Genomic DNA, 13,205 nt, shown 5'->3' on the forward strand with positions numbered 1-13,205 from the left:
GGATTTGGTGATTGAAGAACCTACTTTGCAAGACCATTGCTATAGATTCTAATGAAGGACTTTCCAACAACATAATGCTTAAATTTATCAATGCAGAAGACCAAAGACAAAGCATGCTTGTCAGCCTCAGAGTAGCATCGTTCAGTTTCGAGCAATTGTCGAGAAGCAAATCGAACGGGATACATGAACCGATCCTCCCCTTGCTGGAGAAGAATACCCGCTAGAATGTGCTCACCAAACCTAGGATTGATATAGAAAGTCTTTGACCAATCAGCATTGTGTAGAATGGGTTTTGAAGCCAGAGCACTCTTGATTTGTAGAAACCCATGATCACAATCCTCATCCCAAGAGAAATCAACTCCATCTTTTAATAGCATAGTCATGGGTCATGTCAAAGTAGCATATTGATCAATGAAGTGGCAATAATATCCTGCTAGATTGACAAATGAGCATACCTGACGTTTGGTTGTTGGTGGGGAGAGCTTGAGGATAGCTTCTACCTTCAGGCTTGATGCCCTCGGATGAGACAATATGTCCCAGTAACCTCCTTGAGTGGCTCCAATGGTGCATTTATCAGGGTTGAGGTTGCCATTCACGTCATTGACCCTTTGGAAGGCCAACCTAACCTTCATGACGTGCTCCTTACGTGCCAAGAATATACAAAAATCATCTGAAAACACCTCCAAGAAAACCCCCAAATATGGAGCAAACACCATCTACATAAATCTTTGAAAGGTAGCAGGAGCATTAGTGAGGCCAAATGGCATTACTTTGAATGCAAACATCCCCCAACGTGTGGCAAACGTGGTTCTAAGCACATCCTCCTCAGCAATTCTGATTTGATAAAACCAGGAGTAACCATCACAGAAAGTATACATCTCATGACCACTTACCTTCTCAAGAATGAGGTCTTGAAAGGGAAGAGGATGATGGTCCCTCTTGGTGGCCGCATTGAGTTTGTTGTAGTCGATGTAGACCCGCCACTTGTTGTTTTTCTTTGGGGTGACTACCATTGGTGAAACCCATTCAGTATTATGAACCGGAACAATAAACCCAGCTTCTACAGGTTTTTACAACTCAAAGTGCAAAGCATCGGTATGTAGGGGCCCTAATCTCCGATACTTCTGAGCCACAGACTTCGCATCAGGCTTCAACTATATCTTGTGCTCTATGGTAGTCACATGGTGAAAGTGGTGGTAGCTACTTCAATGTCCACTACATAGAAATTGATGATGGTGGTTAACCCATTGACAGTGATGGGCAAATCCTCAATGACTCCTAGGGTGGCAAGTCGTCGACCATCTGCTACCTTGATTCGAGTGGAGGAACGCCTTGTGCATTTCAAATTCAATTTCTTAATGATACGGGGCACCATGATATTACATGCAGCTCCCCTATCGACACACACACTTTTGACATGGCAATTATCTATGATGACATCTACTGTATGCATGTGCCGATCAATTTCTTCAGAGATAGAAGAAACCTCTTGTACCTTTCCCTTTTTCTTGCTCCTTCTTGTTGAGAGCCCTTGCTGCAGTTCATGTCTCACCTTAGGGCTTAATGCTATTAGTTGAGGAAGCGTGATGCTCAAAGAATGATGAGCAAGGTCCTGAATGATCAAATAGTCCTCTTGCCCCGAGCTGATGGAAAAATCCGAGGGCGACCACTTACTCTTGCGAGATCTTTTAGTCTTCTCTATTGGTGGGTCTGCCATCTCAGCATCTGAGGGCTCTAAGAAGGACACCTTCTTCCTGGGGCAGCCCACTCCATGGTTTGGAGAGGGGTCCGAGGTGATACGACTTCTTTTCCCAAGGTCAAGGATCTCTATGTCAAAATCCTCGGTGCTTGATTCACTTAGAAGATTCACCCTTGGAATATTGGGACATTCCCTGCGATAATGACCCTTCTAGTGGCACTCGTAGCACACAACATTGGCACATTCTCTTGGAGGGAGATTGGCTTGATTTTTGATGCCCACCATCTCAAGCCGAAGATCATTTAGGGCCTTGGCTAGGTCATTGACTCCGAGTTCTTTAGCAGGAGGGGCCGGTGGAGTAGGAAGGAGGGGGGCTCGTGGGCGAGGCTAGGGAAATCTTCCAGGCGGAGGTTGAGGATATACTCCTTGTTGAGGGTAAGCATCTAAGGGAGGACCATACATTTGAGGTAGAGGCAATGGATACATCCCTGATGGGGGGTGGGGGTATGCCCTTGAGTTGGAACCCCCAGGTTGTTGTTGCAAGAATTGAGGGGTTTGCGGAGGGACAATCGTCTTCTTTGAAGCGGGGTCAGATTGAACTTTATCAAACTTTTGAGAAATCTCATGTGCTAGCACCATGGTTTTTGGATTCTCCCATTTAAGCTTGAGGCAGAATTCATCACTTACTCCTGCTACGAGGTAGCCCAGCACATGCTGAGTCATTCCAGCTCGAAATGCGACGTTGTCCTCCTGCGTGGCAGTTAAACGGTCCGGGAGCACGGTCGCTCGATCCACATATCAACACGTCGTCTCACCTTCTGACTACTTCAGGTTTGCCATGTGCAGGTACACATTCTTTGGCTCCTCTTCTTTGACGAAATACTTGATCATAGCTGCTGTCAACCTCGGCCAACTTTGGCGAATGTCTTCAGCCTGCTTCTCATACCACACTTGAGCCAAATCCTCTAGAAATGTGGAAAGAACCAACAGCCATCTATCTTCAGTAAGAAAGTTGAGAGAAACAAAATGGCGCTTGAAGGCCACAAGATACTCATTTGGATTTTTTTCCACCCGACCACAGAACATGGGAATGTCAGCCATGCTTGGAAGATGGAAAAGAGAGAGACGAAATGAGGCTTATCTATTGGCAAACAATGGAAAGAGGTAGCTTGAATAGAAAATCAGGTGAAGATACATCTACAAAGCATACATAGGCAGGGTAGGGTGTGACTGGTGTATTGTGAAATATTATACGGGAAGAATCTTCAGCATAGAATAGCTCATAGACAATCTTAAAAGGACCAACCCTCATGATATTGCATCCATCTTTACAAGCGAATGTTAGAGACGCGGCGCTGCATGAGGTTGTTCATCAAGGCAAACAAGAATGCCATGACAAATGTCAACAGTTGGAGAGTTTTCACATCACCTTCAGCTTCTTCCAATAGTTGGAGAGCTTGCACATCACCTTCAGCTTCTTCAAGGGGTGTGCGGTTTGGCATCCTTCTTTTCTGCAATGTCCTTAAGGACCTTTCTGATGATCTTTCGAAGTCGATAAACTCGTATCAAATATACCCAACACTTAGTTTCATGATAACCACAACCTTTGCATTCCTTACAAATGATCACACTCATTCGTGGATTGCAGCTTTGTTGGGGCGGTGCTTCCACTCGCTTCATGCGTGATTGAAGTACAAGATTCACGTGCCAAGAAATCAGCAACTATATTTTGAGCTCGAGGGATATGCTAAATTTTTACCTCTTCAAATTGTTGGCAAAGTTCCAATGCTTGTTGATGTCATGGAACCAAGCCTTCGCTCCACACCTTCCATCTTCCACTAACTTGTTCACACACGAGTTGAGAATCTCCTTGCACCTCAAGTTGCTTGATGCGATGTTCTTGCGTCTTTTCTAGCCCAAAAATGAGTGCCGAGTACTCCGCTTGGTTGCAAGTACTTGCTGGTGCATACTTTCTACAACAATACACCTCACCCCTTGGTGAAGTGAGCTTCACACCCACACTAGCAGCCTTGGTCGAAGGTTTGTATGCACCCTCAAATTGGAGGAGGCAAGATGTCATCACACCAAGACTAATCCGAACATCCCGAGTTTCTCGGTAGTCCAAGATAGGTAGAAGGAGAGGGTGGGGAAAATTTAATACTTGAGCAAGACGTTCAGCACCAAATAAACTTGCAATCTTTGTTGATAGTTTATCTTTAGACAAAAAAGAATTACAACTTGAAGCTTGAAATGAGGCACAAAAGGTTGATTAGGTACAAAGGGATTCCTTGGTCGAAACATTACTAACCATAGCCGAGCCTTAGAAACCTTTGTAGTGAGATTGAGAAGAAATCATTCAAGATGAGCTTATCCACAGGAATTAATAAGCAGACGTGCCAAATCTCTCCCCAAGCTTGGGAATCATCCCACCCTTCGAAAAATGTCACCCTTTTAATTACCTCCCATGCAGCAAGTAGCTCGATCACCTCACAATGAGTAGAATTGAAATCAAAGTCCTCCTAGTGTATCACTAGTTCTTCACCTTGAATGATCCATGGTGTATCATCCCACCTGTCGTTTCCTTGAACCATGCATTGTACAATCAGTTGTTGAAGATTGACATGAAGATTAAGAAAGATATCTCACCAGTTGGTAGTAGTAATGAGCAGAGGACCAAGCACCAAATCCTTGAACTCGTCGAGAAGTAACATAAATATCCACCCTCCTCGTGTGGCGTGCGTCCAAGGAGTGAACTTGAAAAAGTTCAGAATCTACGATCTAGTATCAGATATGAATAGAGCACATAAAATGAAGTACTTTTGCTTTTTACAACAAGAGGAAACTCCCTACGGTTAGAGAGTTACAGTTCATGAGATTTCATCATATAAGCAATATTGTTACACTTTCATCACTTCCTATTTGCTGGCTTATTGGTAAGTCTTCCTTTTGTGAATGGGGAGGTCTTGAGTTCAATTCCCACTCCTTAATAAAAAGAGAGGAGAGGAGAGGAGAGGAGAGAAGGAGAAGTAGATAGAAGAGGGGGGCACGAGGTCTGTTGCAGATGCGTAGGAGTAGTTTTGCGTGGCGCCGCACAGAAGATGCATAGAAGCGATTTTGTAGATGTGGTTGACCAGAAGATGTGTGGCGCCACACAAAAGACATGTGGCACCACACAGGAGACGTGTGGTGCCACACAGAAGATGCGCAAGAATCCAGAAGATGCGCAGGAACCGCAGGCGCAAGGCGTAGAAACTGAGAAGTTCTGTACCCGCAGTCGCACAGAAGATGCGTAAGAACCTAGAAGATGCACAGGAACCACAAGCGAAAGGCACAGAAACTCAGAAGTTCTGCAGCCACAGAGATGGAGAACTGCAAGCAGAAGACACGTAGATTAGAGACGTAGAAGCAAAGAACCGGAGATGGAAGGTGCTCCAGAACTACATCCAGTCGTAGGAGTAACAAATTTTATGCCACTAGCCGTGGAGATTTCGATCCTAGCAGCCACACCATTTCTATTAACTAGAAAAGAATTCGAGGCAAGAGGCTAGATGCTAGGCATGGTGACGCTCGAGGGCCATATAGGAAAAGGGAACGTGAGGGGAGAAGTGTTAACATGGGTGGGGAAAAGGGATTAAGAGGGGTGGGAATGAAGAGGGAGACTATGGCACAAGGGGAGAGGGAGAGGGGAAAGAGGAGCATGTACATAATGGGATGAGGAATGTAGAGATGGAGACATCAAGGGAGGAGTGTCTTGCTTTATTTGAAAGGAAGGATGGGGGGAAAGAAATCAAAGTACTAGCTAGGTGGCTTTACAAGAATGAGCGTGTCCTATCAAGGAATAGCCCCCTCCTTTTATAGCCAAGAGAGGGGGTCTCTCCTAATAAATGCATCCTCCCATATGCATGGTGTGTGTGAAAGAGTCTCCCATGTGGGCTAGGCAGTTACCCACTCGCAATTGTGTGCGACAAACCTTTGCCTCAGTTTTCCACATAAATCACCCCCATATCCCAAGTCTAAGATGCTCCCTTGGTCTCTTTCCAATTTTATAATACATTCAAACATCTAGGAGGATAAGTGGAGGGTTGGCACAAGGAATCTTGCCACCTCATCCTACTTTCCCATTATTTAACTTGCATTCTTGGACTTTCTACACCCCCCCCACATGGGTCTATCCTACATGGAGGGAATAATCTAATATAATATCCATCTCCACCTATTTTATATTACTTCTCCCATGGTCCTTGGGCCATATCTCACTAAATGTAGGCGTGGGACCACGTAGGTGGAGGGGTGGTACATGGAGGATCCCATGCTACCTTATCATTTTATATTATTACTACCATGGATTATGTACAACACATCTTATGGGTCCTCTTACGTGGAAGGGTGGCACATGGTCATGCCCTGCCACCTCAACCCTAGGCCTTATGTACACCATATTTTATTATACTATTGCCACACATACAAGCACACACACATAGTCTTAACATAGGTACCAAATTTCAATCAACTAGGCAGCAACCAAAAACATTTTGGGTACCAATACAAAAACTTGCAACTTCAAAATTTACAAGGTTTGCAAGTTTTTTTACTAAAATATAAGTAAATGGCCTCAAAATTCTGAATTGAAAAACCTTCTCTCTAATATTTCAAGGTTTTTATCTAGATTCAATAATTAACGTGACATTAAAACTTGGTTTTGGTGAACACTGCTAGGCACCCCTCTAATTGGATCATGAATGACTTTTATACTTAAGTGACACATTCACTCGTTGGCCAACTTGAGTGGTAAATTGCCTCACTTAGGAAATGAGTGTGCAAGGCGCTTCCACTTAATGGAATTGAGATTATGGCAAGTCCACATAAGCATGGGATTCTACTTGCCTCTCTAATTGCACCACTAAGGGTCTTTTTTCACACTTTCCATACCAAGGGAGTGGTTTTAGTAGCAAAAGATAACGAAAAATGATGTGGTCTCTCCACCAAAACATGATGTGAGATGCTCAAGAGTCCAAGTGTCACCATTGAATGGTGAACTTTTATTAATAATAGTTCACAATAGAGTTCTCTATGCAAGGTCTCCAAGATTGCCATCTCATCAAGAGATACTTCGTGAGTCCAAGAATTTGACATGGAAAATAGATAGCCTTCTAGTTCTATCTGTTTGCTTAGTAACTAAGAAGACTAGACTCCAAAATTCAAGTATCCTAGGCTCTTAGCTTTTGAGAAAGAGAGAGAGAGAGAGAGAGAGAAAGAGAGAGAGCACCTAGTTATTACACGCTTGCAGCATTAGGAAACAAGGGAACTCATTTTGGGGCCCTCTAAGAAATTCACTATTTACCGATTTTTGTTGCACTCAAAATATGGAAAATGCCATAAAATACGGATAATTATTGCAAAAATGTCAGTCCAGTACTTAGGCTTCACATTAAATGCATATATAAGATCCTTGATTTTCTGTGTAGTATTTGATAATTCCGACATCGCCAGCGCGTCTGGAGCGGGGCCAAAACCCGCAAATCGTTCCATGTGCAAATCCTTTATTCCGAGCATTTTTGCCCTTTTTTGAGCCTTCGGGCATCGGTTCTCGGTGTCTCCAGGGTTGATTTGGGAGTTTTTGCCCCGCTCCGGACGTGCTAGTAATGTCGGAACCATAAAATTTTGCATAGAAAATCATCTTTTGAAGATCACGAATGTCTAACATAATAAAAGAAAAAGATTTTGAATATGACTTATTTTATATTTTTATATGGTTTTTGGTTTTTTTTCAACGTTACGTTGGACTTGTTTTGATTGGTCGAGAGCCTATTTTTCTAAACCCTAAAAGCCCCCAAAATCAGCTCCCTTTTTTCCTAATGCCACAAGACCATCACGAATTGAAGTATCTCATCGAACTGAACGCTTGAATCCCATGGAGCAAGCACGGACCATCTTAGACTACCGATACTATTGTCTGGAAGTTGGAAGGTTTTGACAACTAAAATTTTGAAATGACCCACAAATTTTATTCGATCAGGATTTAGAAAGCCATCGCAGGAGTAAAGTACAAGCAGTTGACTTTGGTTCTAGTGCAGTCTGCATTCCTTTTCAGTGGCCCGTCTTCGGCTGGTTGTCGTTGAACGTAAACGTATACATAAACCAGAAGAAGTTGTTATTGTTGCTGTCCACACCAAAGTTGAGGGGAGTAGTATAAGCAACTCCTGATGTGAAAGCATATGCGCCTGTGCCTCCTACAATAGGCTTACCGCTATATTGGCCTATCTCTTCCAAACCCACGCCACTGAAGGTTCCTATGGGAAATGTATTATTGATAAGGAACGTCTCGCAAACAAACACGGCGCCACCAGTTTGCTGTATGAAAACATACGTGCCTTGGACATGGCCTATCAGCGTCGAGCTCAGATTTTGCTGGACAAGGAGGGGCATGTCGAAGCAGTAGGTGTGGCCGAAATTGAAGGGCTGGGGCTGCGCGGGCTGAGAGCACAAGACGGTATTGTAGCCAGTGGTGCTATTGGGGCCCTGAATTGAGAGATAGTTGTAGGCGGTGAAATTGCAGAGTGCGAGGGCGCAATGGGAAGCAAGTAAGGCAATAAGCAGGGAGATAGCAATGGAAGGGAGTAAGGAAGGAGCCATTGTGAGAACTTGGCTGCTAAAACTTTAAACTGAACGTCAGGACTGTGGATCTTGCTTGCTACACATACTTATATAAGGCATGCAAGTGCAATTCCAGCTCATGGCAAGCTGTTGTTGAGCTGATGGCGTCCTCGGTTTCTGTTTCTTCCTGGCTAGTTGGATTTGCGTTTTTGTGTGCACGCTTCATTTACGATTGGTTATCGGTAACATCACAAAGGTTGCTTCTGCAGCTGTACAATCATTTACAACAAATATGAATAACGGAGAATGCAAGTTTGCGTATGCAAATGCAGCTGCACGATTACGTATAATGCAAAATGCTTATCACAAGCACACGTTGAGCTGGCGACAGGTACTTTCTCTTGCAATCGGCGAAGTTGCTTTCTCGCATTTGTAGCAGGCATGTTCTCACGCGCAAAGTGAACGTGTTGCATTGTTGCTTATACCATACTTTGTCACAAAAAGTCAATGTACAACGTGTCGCAAAAACTCAATGAACAACTCGGATCTTTATACCGTATTTCAATCAACAACATGAGTTTTTTTTGTGTACTTTTGCAAATACTGTCTGACCGCACGACTGTAATCCCAATGTTGCTTTAAAATAACTTCTTTTACCAAATCATGTAAGGGTTGACCCAATGTTTCATGTCATTCTCCTCCTAAATGTTTGCTCGAACATTCAAGTCAATCTAAGTTAATCAAATTACTTTGTTTCCTTTTTCTTTTGTTACGGAAGCACTCAATCTACTACCATGAGCTCTTATGAAGCCACATGATGCGATGATTTAGACAATGGGTTTTAATGATTTGCCATGGGATCCACAGATTTTTGAAACATATCCAAGATGGATCAACGATCACAATGAAACCAATTGCAAATCCAAAGTATTGTACATGAAAAGTCACGTCTCCCTGCATCCTCCTAGAGCACAATGTACCTCCTTCCAGTGTGCACTATCGTTCGGTCTTATCTTTCTCGTTCATTTGGGTACATTAGACTCATTGTCTTCCTTTTGTTGCTCGTTCATAAGCTTGGTCTCTATTTTGCAGGTTCGCTGATCATCGTGGCAATATGCAGATCACATAGATTGCAAGAGAACTAGACAAAGGTTGCGAGATAGGATACTAAAAAGCTTAATCATGGCATAAGGTATAGATTGAGGGGTGAGGAAAGAATTGGCATACTATCAAAATGGAAATAGAAGACATGTTTTGCAATGCATTTGAAACAATAGCGGTGGAAGGTGCATGCATTTGAACATTGCCATTAGAGCAAAGAACACGAGGTTTGGTATCATAATTAGTGGGAGCATTTGAGGTAGCAACATCAGGCCATTCCAATTACTATCAGTCTCGAGTTATCAAAAGCTTTAACCTCTACCTGAAATTCATAGAGGGACAATTCTACCAATGCCTCAGGAGATGCACGCCTAGGATGAGTTTACTCTCTAACTTGAGAGACAGCCTACACAAACTGAAAGGGGGGATGGGCAAGAAGCAAGTTTTGAAGTGAGTGTTTTTTGGCAACCACCACATTTTGTTCCACCTATTCCACTTGTGACACCTCTCTCTCTCTCTCTCTCTCTCTCTCTCTCTCTCTCTCTCTCTCTGATACATGTATGTGCTGCTTGTTGAGAATACATTTCATTATTTCATGAATGCAGATGAGGAAATCACATGCAAGCATTGGACATAAGTCCATGCTACTTGCTTTTAAAATAAAAAAATTAGTACTTTGAGTCTCAAACAATAATAAATTTACCACCATTTCAAAGTAGTGTTAATGGCATCCCCTAATCCAAATATCGGTGATGCATCAGGGAGGTGAACCACCATGATTTGCATGAGCTATCTATGCTCTAACCATCTACCTTTGAACACTTCCCGTGGTTCACCTCCTCTAGAGACTCCAATAACCAGTTGAAGTTCTCGTATTTCCACTCATCCATAGCGAACTTCCTGCCTTGAATGGATTCCATATAACAAGCCACCATTTCAGTGGAATGTGATCGGTGGATGTCTCCATGCACTTAGATATCTCACATGCAACATCAAGATGCCTCTCACAGACCTCCTCGCCCCTAGTTGTGTTCAAGAAACTCACAGTTACGAGTCCCTCAACAACAGATTATTGATTTGCATGGATCTTGTTGCTTCTAGACCCTACTTTTGAAGTGGATTGTTTGCACTCTCTTGGCCTCCTCTTGGTTGGTCCTTCTCGTTCTCTTTGCATCCAGCTGATGCGTGTATGTTTGCAGTTGTGGCCACATCAACTATGGCTACGGCAACTAATGAAAATTATGTTTTAGAATGCTGTTTAGGACAATAATTTAAAAACAAATGAGCATGCTACTTGCATGTTTGGGTTGGATGTGTGGATGCAGTTGTACCCCCACCTACACTGGTGGATTGAGGGCCAAACTGGCAATGGTCCCACTCAACTACTTTTTGTCAATAATTCGTTAAGCGCCTGCCTTGCTGCATCTAGGAATTCTGCCACACAAAGCTCCTCCTCACCTTGATCTCCACATTGAGCTTCTCCCACTGTAGCTCCTGTTTGGGTGCTTCCAACTTGTGCGGCCAGTGGCTCTATTTGTGCAAAAGCTAATACATTGGCAATTATTTGAGGCCCTCTAAAAAATAAAAAACAACGTCCATGTGACTCTTAATCCAACTCAATTTTTGTCACAATCTTGTCTTGTGCCTTTAGGTGTGGGACTGTCCAAGTCTATCGGGTTTATATGGACTCTCAATCTTTTTTTCTGCCCCCTCGTACTTTCAGTCGCTTTCTTGCCTATTGTAGTAGATGCACATGCCCACACCTTGCTTGCTTCACTTTCGTATATCATAGAGTCCTTTGTAAGTACATAAAAAAACTTGGAAGATAAATCTATTAGGGGACACTTGAGTTTGTACATACCATCATTGCAGGCTTCTGTGGTTCTTCGAGCCCTCATAGTTTGTTGTACATCCTGTACATTGCTTTCTCCTCCCATGGGTGCTCCCCTTTAGGGTAGTCCAAGAATAGCAGGCACTTCTTGTACACTTCCTCTGGCCACTATTGATCCAACCGAAACTCCTCATACATTGATGTGTCTGGATCATTTATTGTGGTCCAATCCTCGCACTCGCCCAGCAAATGGCTCAAAGCCCGGTTTGCCACTTCTACAGACATGAAACTGGCACATCCAAAAGGCCAAGCTGCCAGGTTAGTCTCTCCCATATCAAACATAAATACATCTCACAAAACAATGTGCACCATCAAATTATACCAATACACATGCCTCCAGCTTGCGAGTTTTACGTCTTCAAGGTAGTACCAGGCTTGAAATTTTTGTGAACATGCATGAAGAGGTGCTCCTTGTATTTGCGCTTGGTTTCCTTCGTGTGTCTGAAGAACTTATTCTCATCGCACTCAATTGAGTAGAAATTTATCCAATGCCATAAAATGTGGAGTCTAGCTTCATGCATCCCCGCCTCAGCCAAGTCCTGAAAACCACACTTCCATATGCAAAAAAGCACCCAAAACAAGTGTTCATCAATTGAGCAATGAAAACACAATTCAAAAGCAAAGCAGCCTATTCATCATGGGTTTAGGGTGTGCTAAAGCATATGCTCAAGAATGCCCATCATGACATGCATCCTCTTGTCATCACTTGCCATAGGTTCCACAGACCTTACTTTATCATCCTCAATCAACATCGATGTTGCAAGGCTACAACCTCTCCTTGTTGATCACCCCCAGGGGCTTCATCCCCTAGTCCAAAGTGGTGACAGTCCTACAAATAAAAAATGGTTTCAACAAACAATCACTTCATACGCAAGCTTGTCATCTAATCATTGTCGTTCCACATGTAATCCCCACAATTCACTTAATTGTACCATCTTGCCCCCAGTGTAGGGTTAAACAACTTCAGAAGTCGACACGTATGCTTGAAGAGCTTGTCTTCACATTGTAGTATGCATGCTTCCCTCCATTTCTTTCGAAAGTCGGCATCTGACAACTTGCTGCGGTTGTGCCTGACTAGGTGCAAGTGTTTGTCATACGTTTCTTGCACATGCATTCGTTGCCTTGTCATCAAACATATTACAAAAACTAGAGAAGGAAAGGGAAAAGTGTCCCGTTATTGATCCTTACCTTCCACATCACTTGTGCGATGACTAGAAGATGGTTTTTGTACCAATTCTCTTTCATAGTTGCCTTCTTCCTGTGGGCGTCCAACCACTCTTTCTGCTCGGTTGACAATCTTCAATGGATTGCCACATCCGATGCAGCACCAACACTCTAGCCTGGCAAATGAGGTCAAGAAAAGTGGTGGTGATGACAACCCCTTTTGCGCTAGCTTGTTGTCAAAAGCAACCTATTAAATGATCCTTTAGTGAGGGTGACGCAGCTAAAGACACAGTGTGTTCATCAAGAATAATCGAACTCAATTGTTCGTCCTTGGTAATGCAGACAACAACTCTCCTTCATCTTCCGAGGGCACCTCCATTAAATGGCATTGGATGTGTATATGCCAATGCTCGTCATTAGGAAAGGCTACCACTCAAAAGAAAAAAAAGAATTCATGCGTTGAAAAGAAATGAAACGTGGCTACTAATGTTGAATCACGCAAATCAATAGACTATAATACTTACATATCCTTATCTCGGTCTCAACCTTGTTTTGCGATGGTTCCCATCCCAAATGTAAAACAAGGAATTGGACAAGAACGCCCACTCTGTGTTCCTAATTTCTTCCTCGAATTCTTCGTGCTTCCGGAGCCAATGCGCATTCCACTCCCTTTTCACATCCTCATATCCGCATCTCTCTTTTGCATATTTGGTGTGGCGGTGGACACGATGAAGACACCAAAAACCCGACAAGTAC

At 43.2% G+C, this 13,205-nt stretch overlaps 1 protein-coding gene across 1 annotated transcript; it reads right to left on the reverse strand.

Moving 5' to 3' along the window:
* Positions 1–7,786: 7,786 nt before the first annotated feature.
* On the reverse strand, positions 7,787–8,332 carry LOC147887750 (uncharacterized). The gene has a single exon (XM_087393211.1). The coding sequence runs from the start codon at positions 8,330–8,332 to the stop codon at positions 7,787–7,789; it is 546 nt and encodes a 181-aa protein (XP_087249337.1).
* Between the last annotated feature and the right edge of the window lie 4,873 nt (positions 8,333–13,205).

This window comes from Dipteris shenzhenensis, chromosome 22, assembly GCF_047967505.1.
Source record: "Dipteris shenzhenensis isolate YYH24624 ecotype China chromosome 22, Dip_SZ_1.0, whole genome shotgun sequence".
In the NCBI taxonomy this organism is placed as follows: domain Eukaryota; kingdom Viridiplantae; phylum Streptophyta; class Polypodiopsida; order Gleicheniales; family Dipteridaceae; genus Dipteris; species Dipteris shenzhenensis.